Genomic DNA, 26,937 nt, shown 5'->3' with positions numbered 1-26,937 from the left:
TGGGGGAGGGAAGCTGAAAAATCTGCAGACTTAAAAGTATAGAGACCCAAAAATTTTGTAGACTCACAAGGAAACTTCGGGCCACTTTGGAAAATGAAGCGCTGGCATCCCGCTGGCGACTTTCATTCTAGCAGGCGCGAAGGCAGTTTGGGGAGATTAGTAGCTCCAAAGAAGAGGATATTTGTTCCGGGCGACTAATCTCCCCGAATCTGCCAGTGTGTCTCTGCCCTTAAATATGGAGACCCAAATTATGGAAAGGCCTCATATCCGGAAAACCCAAGCAGTCTACATAACAGCTCCCAGTCCCATACCTGTACTGTGTAGAGCAGCACATAGGGACAAACAAATCTCAGATCAGAGTGTGTACGGGGAGTAATGCGCAAGAAGAGAGTAGATGCCAGTGCGATTTATAAAGATTCCAATAGATACAAAAGAAGACGCGCCCACTCTCCGGGGGAGGTAGTCCCGGGACGTGCCCAGGTGCGTGGGGATCTGAGCTCTGCAGAGGGAGCCCGTCTTGCAGGAAAGAATTCCCGGCCCAGGAATCATCTGATTGTGTAGTAGAGAGATATGTTAAGTGCTTGGAGGAAGGATCCACCGCCCCTCCCTCCTCCCCCGGGAGAAGCAAGTGTTTCCCTGGAAGGTGGGGGATTTCTCAGGCTGCACATTGCTCCTTTGCCTGCCTCTGTCACAGCTGACCTGGAAGACAAGTCTTACTAGCCCATGGGCACCTGTATGCCACAGACACATGTATTGGGGAGCTGCACCTCTGTGTAACCCCCTGCAAACATGAAAGTCCAGCTAAAGGTACAGTACAAAGAGAACTCTTTTACTGCTTTTCCACTCACTTTTTGCTGACTAGGGAGTATAATATGAAAATGTCTAACAGAGAGATAAGCAACCTGTGGCTCACCTGCTGATCCTGCACTGCAGCCTGCTGTATAGAGAGATGCTTGGCAAGGGGATACTACTTGTCTTGTTATATATGTGTATATTGCTATGGGGAACTCCTATGCTTAGTCCAGAAATTGTGTACAAAGTAGGGGTTGTAACCCCAATAGATCATTTCCCTTAATAATATAAATATAATACCTTCAGAATACAGTAGTTACGCATCTTCAGCCATTTTGGAGTTATTTGTAAATATAATTGCTACTGAAAGAAGTATCTGCCTTGGTAGTCTTTGCACTGCCGCTTCTGACTATTGAAACAATGAGACAGAAGCCAGCTGATGCGAGAAGTGTGCATGGCAAGGCATAGTGGGAAATGGAGTCTTGGCTGGAGGAGAGCTGTCTTTTCAGATTGTTTCAAGAGTAGGAATCCGCAGTGCAGAAAATAGGAACTGCTGTTAATGTCATTTACAAATAACTTTAAAAATGTTTAATATATATGAAAAAAAGTTCTAAGAACGTTTTTCATTAGGCAAAAATGACACATTTTTGGGTTCATATGTATTGAATCTTCCATTTGACCGTTCTCACTAAAACTGTTACAACTGCTTATTAGTTTACAATTACTGCTAAATTGTCTTTAAAAAATAAATTCACTTGATAATCCCAGGTACAGTATTATCGGTTCTGCACCTTGTGCTGGTAATGAGCTGCTAGCCTTAGGAACAGTGAGTGGGAGTTAATAGGCAATATACTTTAAGATACAGCTTTTAGAAAAAATGTATTATTGTCACTAATAAGGTATTTGCCAGCCATCGTACTGCTGAAAGGTACATCCAATGTGCTCCAAGCATCAGAGGAATTCAGTCCGTAACCCTGTGCTGTGTGTGCAGTTACCATGGTAACCACAGATACTGACTGAAGGTGATAAAAAGTGTGTCTAATGCTGGTTAGAGCTGTTTTTATGGAAATTAAAGTGACAGCAATCCCCGAAGCAGGATGCTTTTACTTGAAATAATACTGTGAGATCCCTTATTATATGATAAGGGTTTGAGTTTGTATCAGGGAAGACGAGATGGATAAGAATACTTTCAGTTGCATCTGTGATATATTGGTTTTGTGACGGGTACTTATTGTCCATCCTAAGGCTATGGCAAGAATGAGAAAAATTCCACAAGTCGAATTTTGTAAATTGTTTTCACCATACCAAAACACTTGAATCAAAAAGCCACTTGTGCCATTGTCTTAATGCTTGCCATTGTACCACTGTGATTTCAGATTTAAATGGTATGTAGATATCTGTTATTGTGCTTGATGTCGGATGTAGGATGTAAGTTGACCCAAGACCTCCGCCTCATCCTGTATGCATAGAATAAAAGCACCGAGTCTGTTATTCCACCTAATACAGTTCAAACCATATATTTTGCTACCATTTTTGTAAGTAGTTGGGACTTGAGACAATCTGCCACCCTCCTAGGCCTTGGCCTTTGTGGCATTTTCCCAAGTGGCTCGTATAGTAATAGCTCATTATTGTTAGTCTGCACTTGTGAGTATCCCCACGTTATTGGAAGCAGCGCTTCCTCACCATGGGGCACACCACAGGGACGGAGTTGCTTGTATTAAGAGGCACAGGAGACAAGTCTCTGCCCCATAGAGATGACAAGCAGAGAAACAAGGACACCGTCCGTACTTTTGGAGAAAGACAAGGAGATTTGTTGACTTTTCAAAACCTGATCTTACTTGGGCGACAAATTTCCCAAGAATGCCTTCCCCTTAAGGAAAAGTTCAGTGCAAAAATAAAAACTGGGTAAATAGATAGGCTGGGCAAAATAAAAAAATTTCCAGTTAGCGAAAAATGTAATGTATAAAGGCTGGAGTGAGCAGATGTCTAACATAGAACATAATACAACTTCCTGCTTTTCATCTCTCTAAGGGCAGGACTACACAGGCGATTCCGCCTATTTATTAAGTCTTGAATTTTTCTGGTCAAGTTTTTATGGGAAAAATCAGATTTTTTCGAGATTTATTATGCTCCAAAGCTGCTAAAAATCCACAAATGCTCCAGCTAAAACCCTGTTGAAGTCATGTAAACGTCAGTGGCAGATGTCCCTTTTACAATTGCAAGATGTTTTTTTGCCTTCATGATGTTCAATGATTCTGGGCTGATTTTCTTTCAAAAATCAAAAAAAGTAGAGGGTCTCAGGCAACAACTCAAAAAAGGTGAAGTTTTCGGGTGACAATTAAAAAAAGATGCACAATTTTGTCAAGATGTTTTTAAGAGTTTTAATCAATACCCCCTGGTGTCTCCGGGCCAGTGTAGTCTTTTCCTAAATGGAGCACTGGCCAAGGGATCAATTTATTCGTATAAGATTTTTAGAATTGTATTTATCAATGGGTGAAAGTTAGAACTCACCATTTGATAAATATGGTTCTAAAAATCCCATAGGAATGAATAGAACGTGGGTGAGTTTTCATTTATTAAGCTCTAAAACCACATCTTGATGTGAGTGTATCCACGATTAAAAGTACAGCTTCCACCTGCATACGAGTAAATAGAATTGAGTGTAGGGGAGATTGGTCTGAAAAACGGGAAAGCAGGTCAAGCCGATCTCCACTCCGATTGGCTCTATGTATCTGCATGCAAGTGGAAGCTGTACTTTTAAGTGCAGATACTGGAAGTCACTGATTTCAGTGGATCTGCTTCTCTATGCCTCATTAAAGTCCTTAGGCGGAGAGAAGCATTCTGTACACTTAAGGCCAGATTTATCAAAATGTGAGTTTAAAGCTTAATAAATAAAAACTCAACCATGTTGAGTCCTATTTATCATCAGGCTCATTTTAGTGGTTTTACCTCAAACAAGTTAATTTAAAGGTGAACGACACCTTTAAAAAAATGAAGGAAAAAAAAATGAAGAAAAAAATAACGCTAAATGATCCAAAAAAAAAAAAAAACGAATACCTCTAAAACCCCTAAAAATGCAAGTTTTTTTGGACAATTCCTAACGAAAACAAATCCGAAAAGTCCAAATTCATTAAAAACGGACCACTTAGAGATTTTTGAAAAAAAAAAACCAGAAATTTGATAGTAAGCTAATCGACCCCTTGGTGTGCCCTTGCCCTTGGTTAGGACACTTTTCATATTTGCTATTTTTTCTATTTTTTTTATCATCCTCTCCCACGTATAAAAGTAAAATTGCCAACAGTAATAGCAAAGAACTGATTTTAAGCTGTCATCATATTTCTGAAAGGCACACTGACCCAGATTGCAGAGCAAGCACTTGGAAGTACTCTGCTCTCATACACCAGAACATTGCATCTATATATCTTCTGATAAGGGCTTTTACTACACTTGGCCTGGTAATATGTTTAATAAGTAACATTTACCTGCTTTGTTGTGAGTGCTAGGTAGATCATTATCCCTAGCAGACTGACAGTGACATGGTTATACAAGACAAATCCTGAGGAATGCCGAAAGTCATTCCTGAATCATGTTATGATATGTCAAAGGTGGCAAGACGTTACCAGTGTTGGATACTACCCCCACAATGATCTGCCACTTCAACAGCAATATCTGAGTTCAGTTACAGCTCCATGGAAACTACAACTAAATTATATTTAACTCTTATATATGTAAATTATATATTATTCTAGTCAACTCAACAGCACCAATTCCTCAAGAGGAACTGTTTCACCATCTCTCTTTTGAGAGTGGGCCTTTGGTGTCTGCTTCACATAACGAAACATTTGCACCACTGAGCAGTTCTCCACTTTAATTGAATGCCAAAATGTCATTGCTCCAATTGAGAGGTAGGCTTGTACAGTACGGTTCCCAGATGACTTCAACATTTACGGACACATCCTGCTAAAGGGCTGCAATGTTTGCAGTTTATTTTAAATGCAGTAAATGCATATTCCAGGTGCCTCTGAATTTTCTAGTGATCTGGCAACCTTAGTGTGCCCAGCATTGACAGATAAGCCAATCAGATTTGCAGGCAAATGGACAGCATAACCAAATTTTAAAATTATCTAAAATAATTCTAAGCAATTTTCCAATATTATATTAGTTAAACATTTTAAGTCGTTTTAAAGTTATTTGTATCTGTAATTACTAATGAAAGCAGTATATTTCCGTCCGTTTCTCCACTGGTGGTTCAGTCTCTTGAATTATTGTACTAGAAGTCACCCTTGCATGTCTCTTCACAGGTCTATTAGATAGCTGGCTTCATTTTGTTCAGTGATCATATTAGGTCTGTCAGGTTTTGCCAGAAGGGGAAAAAGTAAAGGAAACAACACTCTGTTTAACATTGTTTACTAGCTGGAAAACATGTTACTGGAATTGTGCCATTTGAACTTATGTACCTTGCATTCAGTAAACAAGTCTTTTGGCCTAAGCAGATTGGATGGAAAAGTGATAAACATGAACAGGTACAAGAAATGGTATAACACTTGCTTTAATCTAGAAGGGCATTTGTTTTCCAAATGCAATGCTACTTTTAACAGAACATAAATCAGAACAGGTATGGTATCTATTATCCAGAATGCTCAGGACTTGGGGTTTTTTATTAAAAAAATCAATTAAAACCAATAAGCTCCATTAATTAGATCTTATCTTAGTTGGGCTCAAGTTCAAGGTATGTTTTATTATTACAAAGAAAAAGAAAACAAATTTTTAAAACGTATTATTATAATTATTTTTATTATTTTGCTTAATATGGAGTCTATGGGGGGATGGCCTTTCTGTAATTCAAATATGTCTAGATAATGGGTTTTCAGATAACGCGCATCCCATACCTGTTTAAAATTGTATTTGCTGCAAATGTATTGTATTTTGTTTGAAGACATTGTCCTCGGAAAAACATTTCCTATGTTCCTGTAATACTATTATTCTGCAGAACTGTCTGCTGCTGATGACCTTCAGTTAGACTTCAGTCCTTTAATCGTTTTTGTTGTTTGAAGGCTATAAGGTTCAACTGGTATACTTCAAAGAGCTCATACAATTATCACAATAAAAATGGCCATACACAGGTCCTATAAAGTAGAATATTTATTACTATTGGGTTATGTCACACATGGAGTTTTTCCAAATCTTTTTTAAAGAACATTTACAAAAAATTTTATGCGGAGTAAATGTCTGTGGAAATGATGAGCTATTATACCCTCATACAGCAGTGTGTTTGTAACTACCCATAATTCCTTCTACTCTGCCACAAACCTTAGCACTAATTCACATCTCCCACAAACCACCACAACATTATGTCAATCTGAACTTTGTCATGTGCATTTATGCAAGTAATAACACAATGTGCAATGGTAATGACTCACACCGAAACACTTGCAATGAATGTGGGATCTGCACAAAGTGCATTAAATAGTGGTATTGTGGGAATTGCTTAATAATGGCATATAACACATAAGTAAAATCTTTAGAAAATTCAGTAAAATATGATACGTGTATGCACATCATTCGCTGTTTTCACACCATGTTGGGACTTTGTGTAAACACGGTTTAAAAAACGCCACATGTGACATGTCGCTAAGAAATAGTTTAATAGAGTAGATATGATTCAGCCTCCAATTTCTTCACTTTATTGCTGTAAGATTCAGTAGGTGTCTGTGTTACACCCCATGTGCATAATTCAAGGAAAAATATAGAATCAATACAGCTCCAGGCAGTAATTTTCAACTGCCCGAAACATGTAGTGTGCCTGCACTGCTGAATAAAACACATTGCAGTTGAAAATTACTGCCTGGAGCTGTATTGATTCTATATTTTTCCTTGAGCTAAGAAATAGTTTATTTGTAGACTGTAAATGCAATACAAATATTTTCACTTTTTAGTACTGAACTCCATGGAACGATTCATCGTACATCGATGAAACACATGCGATGTGTTGGACATGCCGAATATAATGGGACTGATTGAGAAACCGCAGGTACAAACTACACATGAAGAAGTAGCCTGCGGCGTTCACATCCGACAGTCATGTAGTGTCGGATACATGTAGTTTGTACCTGCTATTTCTCGATCAGTCCCATTATATTCGGCACATCTGACATGTCGCATGCCTTTCATCGGTTCTGCATTGTTCTGTGGAGTTCAACCCTTAATGTTACCAGTCCATTAAAATATTTTATGGAGGCAGCCTTCACCCTAAAAATAACACTAAAAAAACATGTATCCCTCCACTCAGTCCATTAAACTCCTACCAAGCACTTACAACTCGCAAAACTCTTCTATTTTCCATGGGATGGAATAGACATTTGGCCAGTTGTCTCAGCTTCATAGTTTAATGCATCTAAAATGCAGCCATAATAAGGGGTTATTAGCCTGCTAGACCACAACAGAAGTATCTGTTTTTAACTCCTTAAAGGGGAACTAATGCAAAATGGAAAATGTAATATTGTCTTTACTTGATGAAAATAAGGCATTTTACAAATATAATAAATTACAACTTCTGTACAGTTTCTTAAATAACCATGTTACTTTTCACTATCACCCTTATAGCAATTTGTCTTTCTCTATATGCAGCTTTGCGTCAGAGTTGGTTATTTTGATAGACAGCTGTAATAAATTGTCTAGGCAATGGGAACACACACCAATGTCAATGCCTAAAGGTGGCCATACATGAGCAGATTTGCTCGTTTGCAGATGTCACCAAATGATCAGATCTTGCCCCGATATGCCCACCTTGAGTGATTGATATTGTGCTGATCCAATTGTGGGCTTTAGGGCCCCATACACTGGGCAATAAGCTGCCGATATGGTCTTTTATTGGTAAGTGTATGGCCACCTTTACTGTCAAGAAAAATCTGACTCCAATGTCAACTTAAGACATGAGATGCCGCTAATATCAAATTTTCATCATTAGTTCCCTTTAAGTCAAAACATTACAGCTCATTAATGTGCGATAATCACTGAACAATACATTGTCATTACCTCACAGGTAGAACTATTCACTTGATTCTAGTATTGTTTATCAACTAAGTCGCTGTCCTTATCCATCAACTTCCTGACAAACCAATTAATGTCTATAATCCTTTGTAACCAATTGAAATTTATAGTAGGACAAAAGGACAATCCTTTAGATAAACGTCCCAGTTCATCAGCCGACAATATCCTTTGTGACACATATCTTTTCTTGTTTATCCTTCTTAAACAAGGCTCTTCCTTTTTCACATGTGCCTCTCCTTGTGTTCCTTGTGTCCTCTCCACTCAACCCATTAACAATATATTTAAGACAGAGACATTTTGTGCATACTGCTACTGAAAAATGCCTTTCCCTTTAAACAAAACAGGGATTGTTTGTCCATATATTGCAATATATTTAAGCTGGCCAACTACGTCAAAGTCATCCCATATCTGGCCAGTCCTATGCTCAATTTTATCTGATTCATTAAGAATTCTATTGCTTCATTATACATTTTACAAAGGGACTAAGTTTTACCTGCAACTTACTAGCTGCTTTCAAAGTAAAACTCCCAAACTTGGCTGCCCTTTTATTAGACACCAGTGGGATCACCTGACTATAGTTGGGAAGGGTGGGAGCTACAACATGGAGCTGGTCACTGCTCCTGTATAACTATAACAAACAAGGGAAAGTTGTGCTCACCACTAATTTTAAAAACCATTAGGTGGGGGTGCAATGAGGCTGTGACCACAAAATACATATAGACATATACAAGAGTCGTCTGCACTCAACCCATTAACAATATATTTAAGACAGAGACATTTTGTGCATACTGCTACTGAAAAATGCCTTACCCTTTAAACAAAACAGGGATTGTTTGTCCATATATTGCAATATATTTAAGCTGGCCAACTACGTCAAAGTCAAGTCAAAGATGAAAAAGGTCCTAATGAGGACAGAAACGTTGTGCATTTGATACCATGCATTAATAAACAATTGAGTTTTTAAAGGGAGTGCTGATCTGAAGATAATTGGTGTATACAAAATGACCGTGCACCCCTTCGTTTGCAGAAGCTGTTTGTCTTGGAGTGCGGATATATATATATATATACATATATACAGTATATATATATATATATTTGCCATTTACCCTGTTAATAACATTGGCATTATACCATCCCAGCAGGAAATACACATCCTGTATTTGTGTATTTAAAGCACTTGATAAATATCCTTTATGAAAACTTGGATTCAACCTCAGTATAGTACTGTTGTTTTTGCTCAGCCTTTCTCAACGTGTTTGTGTAGATGCTTATTTTGCTTTTGAATTTAATTGAGTTTGAATGTATTTTTGGTTTTACTTTTGCTTTATTTTTACTAGTGCTGCTAATTACATGGTGTGAAATGTGAATGGGGGTTTTATAAACGGGTCACAAGCAAGCACCTGTACCAAAAGGAGGGCACCCACAAACCATAATGAAAACTACAATTAAAAGCTGTTTTGCTACTTAGAACCATAATTACATCTTAAACATACTGGATTTGTTTCTCTTTAATTCTAAAAGTAAGTAATGCCATTTCCACTGTGAAAATATTAGCTCACTAATTAACATGCATTTTTTATTTTTAAGTCTCAGAAATCATGGATTGAAGGAATCTACAATAAAAGAGAATGTGCAAAAATCATACCATCATCAAGAGATCCACACAGGTAGATTTTATGTTCTGTTACGTTATTTGTAAAGTTGGAGGGTTTCTGGAAAAACTTGAGTTTAAAGTTTAAATAGGGAAAATATTAAAATATTTCATGTTTCTGTAAGGTAGATAATTAGATTACCAGTGCACAGATAACCCCTCTGCATAATGGGGTTAGTTTATCTGTAAGGCACTGTAAGGGTTCTTACACATGTTGCGTTTTCTTCCGTTCAGCTGCAGGGGAGCACAAGAGTAGACACACTCAATTATTGTGAAGGACGCATGTAAGCGCCCAACGCAGGTGGGACGCAGCATGTTGCATTCCACCTGCGTTCGGCACTTACATGCGTCTGTGTGAGTACAGCCCCCTTTACAATAATGGAGTGTGTCTACTCCTGCGCTCCCCTGGGACTGAAATAAAGAAAGCACAACACATGGGGAGCGCACGAAAAAACATCCGAGTGTAAGAACCCTTAATCTAATTGTCTACTTCACAAGTTTATTGAACTTGTGTTGAACAAGGGGGTGTACTGGAATGCAAACAAGAATGCTACCGCAACAAAACCATTGTTTAGTATAAGTAACAAAGGAAATTTGTATGCAAGTTCTATACGTCAGTCAAGAAATTGTATTTACCTGATAGGCATCTAAATGCAATTTGCACCACATAAACACAATAATCTCTCCTGATTTTCTAGGGCCCTTAACCAGTTACTTTTGGTAGGGTTAGGCAGGGTTTAAAAGCTAGTATAAAGGATGAGATGATGTTGGAAAATTAGGGGGCAGAAGCCTTATGGTGGATTTCTTCACTGATTGTAAAGAGTCCAGCAAATTAATTGTAGGCATATGCTATAGACCCCCTAATGTAAGTGAAGAGGAGGAGGCTAAGCTCCTGATGCAAATAGAAAAGGCTGCTAGTTTGGGAAAGTAATAATAATGGGAGATTTTTATTACCCGGATATTGACTGGAGCAATATTACTGCCAGGGCTGTTAATGGGAGCAAGTTTATAAACTTGTTGCATGACAATGTGATATGTACTATCACCCAATGTGCTATCACCCTACAGGACTGATCTTTTAATAAACATTTACATCTTGAGATGAAGGTTCTTACAAAATGGCATATATTTGCACCCAATTCTTTGATAAAAAAAATCAATATTTATGAGAACATAGAAAGTGTTTATGAAAGCGTTATAAGGTGCACCTAATATGCCATACACAAAATATGTTTTCATCACATCCAGTGCACAAGCAATGTATGGGGTCAGTTCACTAGATTTATAACCATTTACATCAGTGCAGAGTCCTTCACACTATAGGGTATAGTTACGATTGCAGCCACATGTACAATCTTGCTGAAATGAATGCATTTATTGCACATATTGCCAAGTATTATGAAATTCCAGGGATTAGATTGTAAATTCTTGCAATTATGGTCCTCTAATACTGTTCTTACTCTGTAAACCCTTGTCTAATATTTTTTGTAATATCCTTGTTCATTATTAACTAAAAAAGAGAGAAAAAAATTCTATGTCCTTCCATCCCCACTGACAGGCACAGGATCAACCTGTAAGCACGTTAATTAAAGTATGCATTTTTGTGAGGAAATTTGCTATGTGTGTATATGTGCTGGCGGCTGATCCTGTACCTGTCAGTGCACACACAGTAGATTGTGTACTGACTACTCTTCAAAATATCTAGTATAGGTACATCTAAAACAACTGGACTTGCTGAGTAATCATTGAAGACGTTCAAAATATTAATTACATTACCTATAGGTCATGTTGGTTTTTGTAACTAACTCTTACTTGAAGTTCCTAAGACTGACAGTTTTGCCAACCTAACTATCCCTTCTCACCTTGTCTGTTATAGCTTTTAATAAAGGGTTAAGCACTACTGCTGCAAAATAAGGCAGCTCCCCTCATAGAGGAACATAGGGGATCAGATAGGTAATGTAAAAGCCTTGGGTAAATATGTTTACAGCAAAATTATAAATGAATGCCAAGACAATGTTATGATGTTTAAAAACGTTTAAAAATTCCTTGTTTATAAATCGGGCACTTAATTTGATAATTATTACAGGGTTTGCTTTTTTTTTGGAAAATTCATAGCATTTAGTCCTAATACCACAAAAAAGACATTGGCAATCTGCAGTAGTGCCAACCATTATCTGATGATTATGTTCTGTTCCTTTTGCAGATGCCATGGCGGATGTCAGGTTTGCCAGACTCTAATAAGGTAAAAAAAACAAGCCACTCCACATTAAAGTAACATATTCTAGCCATGTAACTCATCACGTTTATATGTTGCCTTAAAAAATATCTAGACCAGAAATAAAAATTTTTGTGTCTAATTTGTCTAATTTTGCCAAACGAGCGGATTTGATCGTGTGTGGCCACCTTTAAAGTAAAAAACAGACTCTGACTCCATTCCAGCAACTTGTAAGAATAAAGTAAGGGTCATGAGGTCAGTATTGAGCCATTTGTCCCAATTCTCAACCATGTAGATCTGCCTCTAAAGTGGCAGTACACATCCATTGTTTCTTAAACTATTCTGTGTCAGGATCCACAATCAAAAGGAGACAGGTAATAGATTTCATAGCAAATAATGGGTCTCAAGGCAGAATCCGAGATTTGAGGTGGCCATACATGGGCAGATTAAAGCTGCCAATATCGTCCTTTAGACCAGTTCGGCTGCTTATCTGCCCGTCTGCGGGGGCTTCCGACGGGTCTCCCCGATCAATATCAGGTCTGATGTGGTCTTACGACCTATTGGTGCCCATTTGCTTCGTTGTAATCCAATCAATTGGCCATAGGACCAAATGATCGGATTAACCCCATATGCCCTGCCTTTGGTGGGCATATCGGGTTAATATCTGCTTGTTCAGCAACCTCGCCAAGAGAGCGGATCTTATCGTGTATGGCCACCTTTTATCTGGATCCGTTTACACATATACTGATGAGCTAAACTGTTAGTAGTAAGCTAGGGCAGTAAGTTTGGGCATGTGGAACATGTTTTACATTACATGCTTAACATGATACTGGGCTGATAATGTTAACTTTCATATTACTGGATTGGTTGCAAAGGTAACACAGAGTTCTGAGACACTTAGGGGTATACTTATCAAAGAGTGAAGTTAGAGATCGCCACAGTCCTCTAGAGTGAAATTCTTAAAGAGTATTTATCAATGGGTGAAAGTGAAAGTTCATCCTTTGATAAATATGCCTTTCAAAATCCCATAGAAATGAATGGAGAGTGGTGGAATTTCCCTCTAGAGGGCTGTGGTGATCTCTAACTTTACTCTTTGATAAATATACCCCTTATATGTCTGTGATTTCATTATTGTATATATCTGGGCTGGCTGTTGGTGTCGTGCTTACAACTATCTGTAGTATTATTACCAATTGGCAGCTTGCTTAAGGCCATTGGCACACAGGCTGAAGGCTCGAGCTGTTGTCAGCCTGGGTAGAAGCAGCCTCCCTGCCCCTGCCCAAATGATTTGAATCCGATCAGCCTGCATGTGCACACACAGAGGAGCTGAAGCTGAGGTCAGCCCAAATAAGCTAAGGAGGCATCTCCATGCTGTCCCCTGCTTTGCTTCACTGTGTGTGCACGCAGGCTTATCAGATTCAAATCACTTTGGGCAGGAGCAGGGAGGCTGCTTCTCTCAGGCTGAGAACAGCTCAAGCCTTCAGCCTCTGTTTGGCCATATAACAGAATTACTATGTGAAAGTGGGATCCAGTAAATGGTATGGGGTACATACTTAGAACAGGGGCCCCGGAGTACATGCCCCAGACCATCAGGTTCAGGTACACTTACAGCTTACAAACAGCAAGCTGTCACAAATTGGTAGGGCGCGGAGTTTGTGGCTAATTCTAGTTGTGGCGTGAGGCATCAAATACTTATGATTACAGGCTCCTGAGATAAGAAGGAATAAGATTTTGTTTAGTAGATGGTTTATTCATAGGGACCCCTATTTAGATATTTTGTATTTATTTGAGTGGAAGCTGTCATTCTACTTACCTAACTGAGGTAAAAAGAAGCGTCATCCATATACACCACTAATACTTATAGCAAGCACAGATACACAGACACTCAGATAATTGTGTGGCCTTGTGGGTACAAAACCATAGGAGCTAGTGATTCCTATTTTTTTTTACTATACTGCTGTTTGCTTCCTATAACAAGTACTGTATATACTCGAGTATAAGCCATCCCGAGTATAAGCCGAGGTACCTAATTTTACCTCCAAAAACTGGGAAAGCTTATTGACCCGAGAATAAGCCTAGGGTGAGAAATGAAGCAGCTTTTGGTAAGTTTCAATCAAAAAATTGAGGGTTTCTGCTCCCATTGGAGGTGCCGGCGTCTCATTTTTGGATGCCGGCGACCATTCTTGGACTCCGGCGAATATTCTTGGAGACTATTCTTGGACACCGGCAACTATTCTTGGATGCCAGCAACTATTCTTAGACGCCGGCGACCGTTTTTGCGCTTGACCCGAGTATAAGCCGAGGTAGAGTTTTTCAGCATATTTTGGGGGCTGAAAAACTCGGCTTATACTCGAGTATATACGGTACCTTGTAAATGAGTATGTTTCACTTATAAGAACTAGATAAATCCTTAATCATTTTATTCAGGATGCTCTTGAGTGACAAAGTATTATATAATACATTCTTTTTTGGCTGAATCCCATCACTTCTCTATAAGAGTCGGTGGAGGATGACTTCTGTAAATGTTGTAGCCAGAATTCAGGCACAGATAGCAAATTTACAATACAGAAAACCATTCATTTATCTCACCATGTCAGAGAGTTGGCATTGGCTTTGTCTGAAAGAGATCATCTGGCCTGTTGCATGCAGCTACTGTTCTACGTTCTTTACATTTTTGGGGGTCACTGAAATGAATGTACCCAATATTATGAATATTTTATATCATAAAAACTAAATATAGGTTGTGCTTTAGGTGTTGTTGTGGACGGTTAATTGGAGATCACCCTGGGTTAGATTATGGATGGCCAATTTGTCCTTCCCCCCAAGACAGAGAAGAAGAAGAGTGGAGTATTCTAAAGCATACAAAAGCAAGTCCCACTGATGCATTTGGCACAATAAATTTTCAAGATGGCGATCACACCTATCACGCAAAGGTATGCTGTGTTCTATGTCAATCCAATGACTGAAATATAGCTGAATCCCAGTTTTACTTTCAGCAGATAATTCATTGAATATGAACTCAAGGAAAATAAAATTAGGGTTGTGGGATGTGTGCAAAATCTTTTAATTTAACAGACTGGTATTATATTTTGATGTTAGCAGCTTAGCTGTATTAGGGAACCAAAATTGATGCTCTTTCTCTTTAGTCTTCAATACTCAATATCCATTTTAATCCAGCGTTTTACTAATAATTAAGTGTAAGGGTGTGCTCACTGACTCTGTAAACTGTTCTAAATTGATACATTAGTTGATACATTTCTTATCTTTGGCCCTGCTGAGCAGAATCTCTCAGTTGCATTAAAGGCAACTGTTAGGGCAGAGACACACCTTCAGATTCGAAATTAGTCGCCCGGCGACAAATCTTCTCTTCTTCGGGGTGACTAATCTCCCCCAACTGCCTTCCCCTGCCTTCCCGCTGGCTAGAATGTAAATCATAAACAAGAAAATAGTTGAGCTCAATTCAGTATATGTGTTCCACTCCACTGCAAGCTTTAAACACACAAGTGTAATCAAAATCAAAATCAAAAAATTGTGACGAATGGCTGGACACCAAAAGACAGTAGGTGACCTTTCATTTGCCACTAAGTAAGCTAGTTCAGGAAGTGGTAACACCGAAAAAAGTAACAAAGTGTAATTAAAACGTAACTTTTACTATTGAAATTCTAAAAGACACGCTCACTGAGACACACACCCACTAGCCAACCAATCCGTCGGCAGTGCTGGACCGTTTCCATAAAAATGACATGCAGTTTAAAACAAATTCAGCATAAGGTGTGACGGTGGGGTCTCAAAGAGACTTCATTAATTGTTGTGGAATTGAATTAAACCCCTCCATATACCTGGAGGCCACAACCCGCCCGCTCCCTCCCTTCCAAGCAGATACCCCCGTGCAAGACCTGCCTATCTACGTTGGGACTGCGTGGGAGCTAAGCACTCCACCGTCCACCTATGCCCGCCCTACGCGTTTCGCCGATACCTTCGGCTTCGTCAGGGGCATAATTACACTTTGTTACTTTTTTCGGTGTTACCACTTCCTGAACTAGCTTACTTAGTGGCAAATGAAAGGTCACCTACTGTCTTTTGGTGTCCAGCCATTCGTCACAATTTTTTGATTTTGATCTAGAATGTAAATCGCAGGCGGGATGGCACTTGGAGCACTTCGTTTTCCGAAGTCGCCCGAAGTTGCCTCATGAAGGCAGTTCGGGGAGATTAGTAGCCCCGAAGAAGAAGAAGAGATTTGTGATATGGTGTAATAAAGATGACATATTAATTGGTTTTATTAGCTGCCTTAGGAGTGTAAGTGCTAAATAATGTCTTTGCAATTCATTCAAATGAGTGTATATCACTGCCTAATCAGTTGGCACTTATAATACTAATACCAATAATAATAATACTAAAAGCACCATACATTTTTTTAAATTTCATACCAATTTATATTAATTTTGCAAAAAACTTCCCACTTGGTGTATTTCATTCATTTACCCTGAGGTAAACTCAAAACTAATTTGACCAATTAGTCCAACAAACAGCAACATCAGAAAACATCTGCAGGATAGCGAGATAGCTGTTCTTTTCATTTCTTTTCTATTAGTTTGTGGTTTTTGAATTATTTAGCTGTTTATTCAGCAGCTCTCCAGTTTTCAATTACTGCAATCCAGCTGCTATGGTCCAAATTTCCCTAGCAACCATACATTGATTTGAATAAGAGACTGGAATATGAATAGGAGAGGACCTGAATAGAAAGATGAATAACTAAATATTGAGTAACAATAGCAATAAATGTGTAGCCTTACAAAGCATTTGTTTTTAGATTGGGTCAGTGAAAAAGTCAGAAGACGGAGGCAAATAATTCAAAAATTATAAAAAAAAAAAAAAGAAAGAATGAATGAAGGCCAATTGAAAAGTTGCTTAGAATTAGCCATTCAATAACATACTATAAGTTAACTTAAAGGTGAACCACCCCTTTAAAGAAAAGATTGAAGCCAAAGGCCTAAAGGCCTAAATTCACCTTCAGGTTAACTTTTAGTATGTTATATAATGGCTAATTCTAAGCAACTTTTCTATTGGTCTTAATTTTTTCTTTTTAATTGATTTTTTAATTGATTCTTTTTGATTGATTTTTTAATTGATTCTTTTTGAATTGAATCTTTCCCGCTTTCAAACGAGGGTCACTGACCCCATCTACAAACATATGCTCTGTAAGAATACATATTTATTGTTATTTCTACTTTTTATTTCTCATCTTCCTATTTCAGCCTCTCCTATTCATATTCCAGTCTCTTCTGCATGGTTGCTAGGGTCATTTGGATCCTAGCAACCAGATGGCTGAAATTGCAAACTGGAGAGTTGCTGCATAAAAAGCTAAATAACTCAAAAACCACAAATAATAAAACATTTTTGCAAATGGTCTCAGAATATCCCTCTCTATGTCATACTAAAAGTTAACTCAAAGGGGAACCACCCCTTTAAACAGTTCTGGAGAACTTGGAAAAAAAAGATAAAATATGGAGACTTCAACCATTTTTACTCAGCATTTCTTAAAGAAGCTTTTTCATCTAACCACACATGACATTTCTGCCTGATGAGAGATCTGTTGAGAGGCAAAGTACACTTAACTTAGGTATCAAATGAAGGTAATGCCCTAAACCCATTATCTTGAATGCACAGGCATCTGTTGGTGCTGTGGATAAATTGCAGGTAGCATTAAAGGAAAAAGAGTACAGGCGCTATGCATATGCTTTTACCCCTCTGAAACGTCTAAGCCTCCCGTAATCTTCATAATTCTCCATCTCTACTTTAAAAAAAACATTTATCGTTCCTATCTGTATTATTCCTTTATATCCACTTCCAGTACATAAGGATATCCTATGATACCGAGTTGGATCTGTTAATGCATCTGATGATTAAAGAATGGCAAATGGAACTGCCAAAGCTTGTGATCTCTGTCCATGGCGGGATCCAGAATTTTAAGCTTCCATCCAAAGTAAAGCAAGTTTTTGGCAAAGGATTGGTAAAGGCTGCTGAGACTACAGGAGCATGGATCCTGACAGAGGGCATTAATACCGGTACATTTTGTGCATATTTTTTAATGTAATAAATACGAATGTATTCAATGAGTTGTGTTTTGTACCACTCAGAAAAATAACTATGCCCTTCTCTGCATTTGGTGCTGCCCACACCTGGCCATATGGATCGGTGGAATGTTGGCATCCCCTGGTACAAACATACCTTGAACTTCATTTAGGACATGTGATGGTGTAATGATGGATGGTGTGAGGGCAGGCATTTAGTACAGACCTCTGTTGCACCTGTCAGCACGTTGCTCAGAATGTTCATTCTGGCACAAGCTAGTAGCACCAGCCATTGGCAGTGGCACACGTGTTTATGGGATTTAAATGTACCCATAGCCCTCCAGCACTGTAGTGAAATGATATGCAATTTGTCTGCTTTGGAAATATTACAGTACCCTGATATAAATATTCTATAAATTGGCAGTAAATTCATGACTATATTCATATTTAGTGCCTTTTCAGAAATGATAAGCATGGTAGCAAAGACTGGTGTTTAAATTTATAAGTGCCATTGAGTCAATAGTATTGACAAACTACAACTGCTGTGTTTTTTGTACTAGGGAGCTGACACTATTCCCTTTTTTTCAGGGGCCTCCAAACACGTGGGCGATGCTTTGAAAGCTCACGCTTCTCAACACCTGCGAAAAATTTGTGCAATTGGTATACCACCATGGGGAGTTATTGAGAACCAGCAGGATCTAATTGGCAAAGATGTGAGGCAATCCCTATCTGTTCTAACCTTTATTAAGTCTTTGTTTGCTATTTTGTTTATCTGTATTACTGTAGGAACAGTTAACACCAAGAAATGAAAGCATTTTAAAGTAATTAATATATAATATACAGTTAACATGAACTGGTAAAAGGTGTGTGTTTGCTTCATTAAGACTACTATAGTTTATATAAACAAGCTGCTGTGTAGCAATGAGAGCAAACCAAATGAGGAGACCAAACTGGAAAAAGGAGAAAAGGCACAAAGTTACATACACATAAGAAATAAGCCCTGTCCAATACAATGATATTTCATCTATTATCTGCTGTGCCTTTTCTCCTTTTTTTCCAGCAGATGAATGGCTGAATGGCTGCCCCCATGGTTACAAAGCAGCTTGTTTATATAAACTATAGTAGTCTTCTGAAACAAACATACCAATTTTACCAGTGCAGACACATATTTTAATTACTTTAATAAACTTTACATTTTTGGTGTTACTGAACCTTTAACATTGCTAAGAGTGTAAAGGAGTTTTGAAAATATCAACACTCGTTAATCTTCATGTTCATTTTCCATTAATTTAACAGTCCAGTAGTATATAATATTAATTCAACAGGGAGGCCCAAAATTCCCATAAGAATGGGTTTTATTATCCATTGTCTGAGTTCCTTAACACTCACTTGCTTTTGTGTCCCCGTTTTCATTCTGCTTTTTGGGAGAATCCTAATAGGACAAACAATGCAATCTGATAATAACCGCCTGTTCCATGCTCTTAAATATAGCATACAATTATATCTCTTTGTTTCGAGTACTGCTCTTATCTGTAGGTGTAAAGCATAGAGAGGAAATTCAGCAGGGGGTAGAACTGAAAGGTGTTAGATTCTGCATACAGAATGTGTATACAGGATGGGGGCTACACTGAACTGGACGGACAGTTATCTTTATTCAGATTAAAGTTATGTTACCATCACTATATACAGTTCAGCCACCTATTGGTGCATTCAACCTAGCATTGAGCATTTAGAACATGGATCAGTGTTATTTGTACTGTCATTCCCAAATCATACACCTTTTCAGCCCACACATGGTAATCAAGAACTTTTCTTCTTAAAGTGGGTTTAATATAGGACATTGCCATGGATACTAACTCTGTAGGATGAGAAAGAAAGTGTTTATGTAATCTGTTTTTTTAACAGCTTTTTTTTCATCTTTTTATTTAATTGTTAAATGCACTTTTCCAGGTTGTGTGTCTGTATCAGACACTGATAAACCCAATGAGCAAACTGACCAGTCTCAATAGCATGCACTCCCATTTTGTAATGGTGGATGACGGCACAGTTGGAAAGTATGGTAATGAAATGAAATTCAGGAGAAACTTGGAAGAATTTATTTCCCTTCAGAAGATCCATACCAGTACGTATGTATAACCAATGCTGGGGCAGCTGGCCTGCTTCTGTGATATGTAGGATGAGCTTCTATTTGCCATTGGTGGCATTATGGTGGAACCTGGAGGAAAAAGACAGATCGTGATTGATGTACATCTGGGTGATTGATGTACATCTGGGTTTAAAATGACAATTTTCTATTTTTTTTGTGTGATTATACCGTCTGGGGTTAATATGCTCATTATCCATTTTGTGTAGTAATTATACTGGCACATCAGGGGTATGTTTTGGTAAAATTGGTGTGGCATTTAAGGATGTGTTCACAAAGTGCATGTAGCGAAAACAATTTTCACATTGCTGCATGTGCCAGATTTTCATTATTTATACTCTCTACTTAAACAGCCCTCCCCCTGTTATACAATTATGTAAGTTGCGAGTGGCTTTATGGGCTTTGCCTTTGAATTCATTTCCTGCAAACTTGCCACCTAGTTATTGTATACAGGCTTCTAAACAGGTTGTTTTTGCTTGATGACTTTACACCCCCCCGCCCCCTGGAAGCTCATGCATAGACATAATTTTAATGTTAAATGAGATACTTTACCTACAGGGATGGGGCAAGGTGTTCCTGTGGTTGGGCTGATTGTAGAAGGAGGTCCAAATGTCATCCTGATGGTATGGGAATATGTGAGGAGCTCTCCACCAGTACCGGTCGTAGTGTGTGAAGGAACAGGCAGAGCAGCTGATATACTGGCTTTTACTCACAAGCACACAGCGGACACTGGGTAAGTTCCCTTTAGATTTGGTGTGTCTTCACTTAATAGGGAAAATATATTCAGAATTAAATATATTTATGTATTTAACAGACCCATTTTTATACTAAAGGCAGATAAGTCCACATCTGAAAGAAGAAATCTTAGAGATGATTCAGAAGACTTTTAATCTTGGCCATAAACAATCAAATCACGTTCTTTATATTCTAATGAAATGTATGGAGCACCGTGAGTCTGTAAGTAGGATCAACTCAATTAAAAAAAAAACCCCAATGTAATTCATTTTTAATACTTTTTTATGTAAATATGATGGGTTCTTAATGTGGTATTGTGTGGTCACCAACAGAAATCTGGGGACTTTACAAGTAATTTATATGGGGGGCCCCATGAACACAAGCGTTCAGTACAGGTATGGGATCAATTATAATAATACCAGCATTAAACATCAAAGGACTATAGAAGCTGGAACTTGAACTCAAATAGAAAAAGCTTAAATACCGGTAAGTGAATTCTGGATGCAGAAACCGAAAACTCGAATGAATCGAGTTTTCGGTGAAAAAACCTCAAATTACTTTGATTGAGTTTTCGGGCAAAACCCACCTAATTAACATCATGAAGGCTATTAACAACTCCAAATGGTTCAAGGGACCTCTGCTATTGACTTCTACATGACCTTGACAGGTTTTAGCAGGAGTATTTTCTAATTTGAGCTATTTCCAGCTTTGGGGAATCATAAATCTTGAAAAATTCAAGTATTTTTTTAAAACAAAGAAACGAAAAATCAAGTTTTATTTTTTAACTTGAAAATTTGAACTTTGATTGAAAAATAGCCTTGAAAACTCAAATTCTTAGGGGAAAAATCAACTCGACCTTTGATAAATAACCCCCTTATTGTATGAAGATCCAAATTATGGAAAGATCCTTTATCCGGAAAACCCCAGTATGACCCCAATATGAACAGCTACTGTTACTCTATAATAAGTAGTTCATATAAATAGTTAATAAATAATTTATGTGCTACTAAGTCAGTCAGTTCATTTAGCAGTCAGTGGAATTTACTTTAAGGGGCCCATTTATTAAACCTCAAATTTATCTGGTCGAGCTTTTTAAAGAAGAAAATTAAATTTTTTGTGGAAAAAAAATACATTTTTTAGAGATTTATTATACCCCAAAGCTGATAAAAATCTGAATCCGAAAATACTCCATCTCAAACCTGTCGAGGTCATGTAGAAGTCAATGGCAGATGTCCCTGAAGTAGTTTCTTGACATCTTGATCTGTGCTGGATAATCCGATAAAGTCAGGGTTTTTTTCCCAATTACCTGAAAAAGTTGAGTTTTCACAGCAACAATTCGATAAAGTTGAGCTTTCAAAGTATACGATACAAATTGACACTCAATTTTGTCTTTGATTTTGTTTTTTCGCTCTGATTTTTTCAAGAAAGATGATCTGATAAATTAATTCAATTAGTGTAAGGGAGTTTGGTTGACTTTGTTTTTATAAACAACTGAGAATAATTAGAGTTTTAGTAAATAATCCCCATAATTTTGAATCTATTTGTGGTTAGTGGAATTTTCCCCACTGCACTTGTTATGCTTCTCTGCATTGTCATTGCTTTATATGTAACTTACACAATTTGCAATTTTCCCAGTGCTGGTTAAAAGAAATGTATTTGTAACCCACAGGTAGCACAGATTCCCAGAGGGTGATAAATCTTCTTGTGTCACATTGCCATGCTCCTTCAGAATGTCCCCAGAAATTCTTGACGGGGCCTGGTTTGCTATGGTTTAGCTTGTTTCTCAGAGAGTCTCAGCAGGTCACTGAGTTGCCCCGGTTTTTTTTTTTTCAGATATCCATATCTACATTTTCTTATATGCCACTGCACTGTCCATTTAAGGAGAAATACATTTAAAACAGCCCTCATTGTAAATGTGTTGTGTCCCCATTATGATCAACTTCAAAACAGGAAAATGCCAGAATGTATTGAAAATGTTTAATAATATGTTTTCTAAGTGTTGAGAATGGAAGGCATAGAGGCTGCAGACTGCATGATTAGTTTACTGGTTGACTGGCAGCTGTACATAAGACCTTTATTTTTGTATCTTTCAGATCACTATATTTGATGCAGAATCTGAAGAACAGCAGGACATTGATTTGGCTATCTTGACAGCTCTGCTAAAAGGTTAATTATTTTTTAATATTTGGAATGTATGAGCATTTATTGTATGCAATCTATTTCAACTTTTATAAAAGGCAACCTGTAATATATTTTATAGGGACTAATATGTCTGCTCCAGACCAGCTGAGCTTGGCACTGACCTGGAATAGGGTTGACATTGCCAAAAAACACATACTTATATATGGACAACACTGGAAGGTAAATTATTTATTGCTATATAAAACACAACCTGAGAATAAAACAAAGAAAATATTGGTTAAAAAACAAGGTTATTTCACTTGACTTACACAGTCAATATTTTCTCTAATTCAAGTATGGAATCTGTTATCTAGAAAGCACAGAAACCAGGAAATTCCTATTCCTGCTGTGTCCTATTTAACAAAAATACTGTTAAGTAATAAGAAGACAGTACCTTGTAATTGATGGTAACTAAGCTAACATAAATACATGCCGATGGAAAAATAATCTTATTGTATTTTTTAATGTTTAAATGTTTTTGGTGACCTTAAGGCTTGGTGAATCCAAGTTACCAGGCATTTTGATTAGTGGATCCCATTTCATATTCTAGGAATATTAATTTTCTTCCATATAAATAAACAAAACAGCATGATGCTTTAAAGCTGACATAAATTCTCCTAAAGACTGAACTAGGGCTGTAAAATATGTATTGGCACCCAAGGGCATGTGTCTATGGTAGCAGTCTATATAAAAAAAATCTCCCTAGTTTATTTATAATCCCCTAGCCTGCCATTGGACACTTGTGGTTAAATGCGGGGGCAGAACTTTAGGGGAGGCAGAGGGCTATGGCATTGTACTGTGCATATGTTTTTAAGGTAGGAGAGAAGGATGTAGTAATGGATGTAGTAGTACAACACCATCTGGCGGAATGCAGGCTGTCCATTACAAATACTCTACTGGGGTATTTGCTAAAACGTGAATTTATGTAATTTATTTTATTAAAATAAAGTGGACCTAACGCCCATCCATGAATTAATCTATAAAGAAATCAGCTTGAAATAGTCGGTGCAGGAAAAATCTCTACTAAATTGTGCAACAATTCAAATTGTACAAATTTATTGAGTTTGATGCCCAAATCACACGATTTTTTTTCTAGTTGTAGCCCAAAAACCCCCACTTTTTCAGATTATGGTGTATAACCCAGCACAGATCAGGCTGTGATTTAGCTGCTTTGGGGTATAATAAATCTCTAAAAATTCAAGTTTTCCTCTTTAAAAACTCGACTAGGAAAAAAACGAGGTTTAATAAATAGGCCCCTACATGCGAATTCTCTAATCTCCAAGTTATTCTGGAGGTTAGAGAATTCACAGGTAACTGGATTGAAAGCTTAGACGTTATTGTGCTAGTCTCAGGTGTAATGGCTTGTACTTTGGATTTCCAATTTTTGATCTGGTTTGTTCTTGTTAAGGAGCAAAACTGACCACGTGTGTGTCAGCTCTTATTTTCCACGTGAATGAATAGCCATTTATTTACAGTTTCAGAAGGACAAGAGGAAAAGGCTATACTTTTCAGCATCTTATTAAAAAAGCATTATTTATAAGAACAGCTTCTCATTTAGTTTAGAAAAAGCCCTTGGGGTCTGAAATCGTAGTGGTGATGGTTTTCCCACACATTTGTTAACAGTAAACCTTTTTGCAAAGTATTTATTTCTGTTTCTTTCTCAAGTTATAAAAGTAGAAGTGGGGTAAAGCAAGACCCCCCCTGTTGACTGCTGCAGTAAGTCTGTTCACAGACAGTCTGAGAGTTTTTCTTCCCCCAAATGAATATAATCAATCTCTTCAAAGAATGATTAATTGTGAAAAATATATAAAAATTTGGGGAGGCATATAATTGTATTTGTTTTTATTTTGGCTCCAGATATTGTGGAAGAATTTTGCCAAGTGTCATAGAATCTGGGTTAGTGAGTGAGGTTCAGACTGAAGTGTATGAACTGTAGGGGTTCTAAATGAATGAAGATTCTGAGATACTTAAATAAAATTATCCATTTCATTGGATATCATGAAGAAAAGTTGGTATTAATCCTGGTTACTAGATAAACCAGGATGATGTCAGCAAATAAAAAATAATTTTTTACAAAGTCCTGGCATATGTACGCCTTTAAATGGTATCATTGGGAGGTGTTGAGATAGTTGTGGAAAAGGCCCAACCATTTCAACACCTACCATAGATAATCCCACTCATTGAATTCAAAGGCTTACCCTGAGTCTACTGAGGATATCCATTGCTCTTCATGGCATGAAGCCAGATTGCTCAGGGTACCAGATTTTCCACCACCTACCAAAGCAGAATGCCCTAGATATTTTCAAGGATTTTTACATTTGTGTTAATTAATTGACGATATTGGTTGCTAGGAGGGGTCCTTGCCTGCTTAGAGAATATCAACTATTAGGGACTCGGTAGTGAATGATACGCTGTAGAGTTCCTTCATCTCATGAAGGTTACCATTAATGTAGGGGAGAGCTTCTTTCACTTCTGGTTTTAGGGAGGTCCTGCTACCCTCTCATGGCCAGACCTAGGGCAGGGAAAAAGTTGTTATCTAGAATGTATGTAGGTGGAACTACAATTATAGAGTTATTTATTGAATTTGGAAAATGTGGAAGCAATCAAGCATTACTCATCCTGGAACTGTCCTTGGTCTGAATGTTACTATTGTTGAAGGAATTAACTGTTTTACAAGGAAGGTCTTGACTATGCTGTTTTTATCCCATTTCTCTAGAGTCACCGTGTTGTTTTATAATTTTGTATATTTTCTATGGAGGAGTCATTAAAATTCTCCTCTAACTTTTCCAGCTTGTTTCAGCAGATCGTAAGGTTCTCTTCTAACCTTTGTTATGGACCCAGCCATCGAAGCTGTATCAAAATATTTTATCTTTAGTTATGTGGTGTCTGTCCCTGGACAAATGCTGGGCTTTCCAGGACCAAAATGTTAGATGTTAGTATCTCTATCTCTGTACATTAGAAATTCCACTAGGCTGGAAGAATGGGGACTAAGGATCTCTATAAGACACATTTCCTGCGAGAAATTTTCCTTGAGCCATAAACTTCTGGCCTTTCGTCTTCTCCAAGTATTGCTACATTACTCTTTCAGAGACTGTTTCTAGGGCATTTTATGTTTCTAGATTAGCTTGTATTTATTGCCAAAAAAAATTCTGTTTTGCATGGGATATACCATTAGAAGGAAGGATAGTCTTTTTTGATAACCACCCAATTGTGTCATAGCGGTTTCTGGCTCTCTGCTTTGGTAGCAGTGATTGGCTGTGAAGGTGACTCTGGCTACACAATAGGCTCCAGAGCTGAGCCCATCTGGAAGGAGTCATTGTTGTCTCAGGCCTGTTGTGAGTTGTTTGTGTACAGTAGAAACCTAATTTTAAGTTTCCCAGGGGTCTACGTCAGAACGGTGTACATTCTGGGAAAATGTTAAATCTGTGAAAGAAAAAAACACCACTTGCCTGAATGGGACGGCTGCAAAACAGCATCAAATCATAAAAATCAGGGTTCTACTGTATTTTTTAAGCTTCACCTCCACAGCCAGCCTGTTAGTTTCTTCCATTGTGTTTTAATAGGGGTCAGTCAGCTCTCTCTTGGTGCAGATGGCATAGTGCTCACTAGGGGCATTTTCTAGCAAAATAGTATTGTTTCCCCCAAGCAGAGTGCAAGCTCTATTAGTCCGCACCTCTGGTGCCCACAAAAAGTTTCTAGGGTTGCTGTCATGCATAAGAATTAATCCTTGGTACATGTTTCTGTCCTTGTTTCTCTATTTAATGTTTGAAAACACAGAAGATTGTATGTAGCCTTGCACCCATGGTGGGAGAATGCTACTCCCTCAACAATCTCACCTATCACCAACATTACCTACCTGGGGTCCCATGTTCTCTTTGTATGTGCAGATGAATAAAGCTATAGCTCTCATTGTGTAACCATGTGGTACACAATATTTACATATGTTTGACTCTATTGTACCAGATAATTCATACACCTGTTATGCACTTGTCTAATTCTTGAGAATGTAGTTCCTCTACTTTTATTACTCAATAAAACTGTGTTATTTAAAAAAATGTGTTTAAGTACAAAGTCAGATTGTCTCCAATGATATTAATCA

General features: G+C 37.8%; 1 protein-coding gene across 2 annotated transcripts in view; it reads left to right on the top strand.

The window, feature by feature from the left end:
- Positions 1-377: 377 nt before the first annotated feature.
- The window catches only part of trpm6.L (transient receptor potential cation channel, subfamily M, member 6 L homeolog), a 79,629-nt gene continuing 53,069 nt past the window's right edge, over positions 378-26,937 (top strand). Inside the window, exons 1-11 of one of the 2 annotated variants that reach the window (XM_041564279.1) lie at positions 378-807; positions 9,430-9,509; positions 11,697-11,735; positions 14,461-14,641; positions 17,560-17,773; positions 18,368-18,492; positions 19,730-19,901; positions 20,481-20,655; positions 20,756-20,879; positions 22,751-22,823; positions 22,918-23,018. In XM_041564279.1, the coding sequence (XP_041420213.1) occupies positions 790-807; positions 9,430-9,509; positions 11,697-11,735; positions 14,461-14,641; positions 17,560-17,773; positions 18,368-18,492; positions 19,730-19,901; positions 20,481-20,655; positions 20,756-20,879; positions 22,751-22,823; positions 22,918-23,018 (1,302 nt within the window). In that variant the 5' untranslated portion in view covers positions 378-789. The remainder of the gene's footprint in view (positions 808-9,429; positions 9,510-11,696; positions 11,736-14,460; positions 14,642-17,559; positions 17,774-18,367; positions 18,493-19,729; positions 19,902-20,480; positions 20,656-20,755; positions 20,880-22,750; positions 22,824-22,917; positions 23,019-26,937) is intronic. The other variant, XM_018258825.2, reaches the window with a different exon arrangement.

The sequence above is a fragment of the Xenopus laevis genome, chromosome 1L (genome assembly GCF_017654675.1).
Source record: "Xenopus laevis strain J_2021 chromosome 1L, Xenopus_laevis_v10.1, whole genome shotgun sequence".
Taxonomy (NCBI): domain Eukaryota; kingdom Metazoa; phylum Chordata; class Amphibia; order Anura; family Pipidae; genus Xenopus; species Xenopus laevis.
The sequence above is the reverse complement of the archived record's forward strand: the minus strand, read 5'-3'. Positions and strand labels throughout refer to the sequence as shown.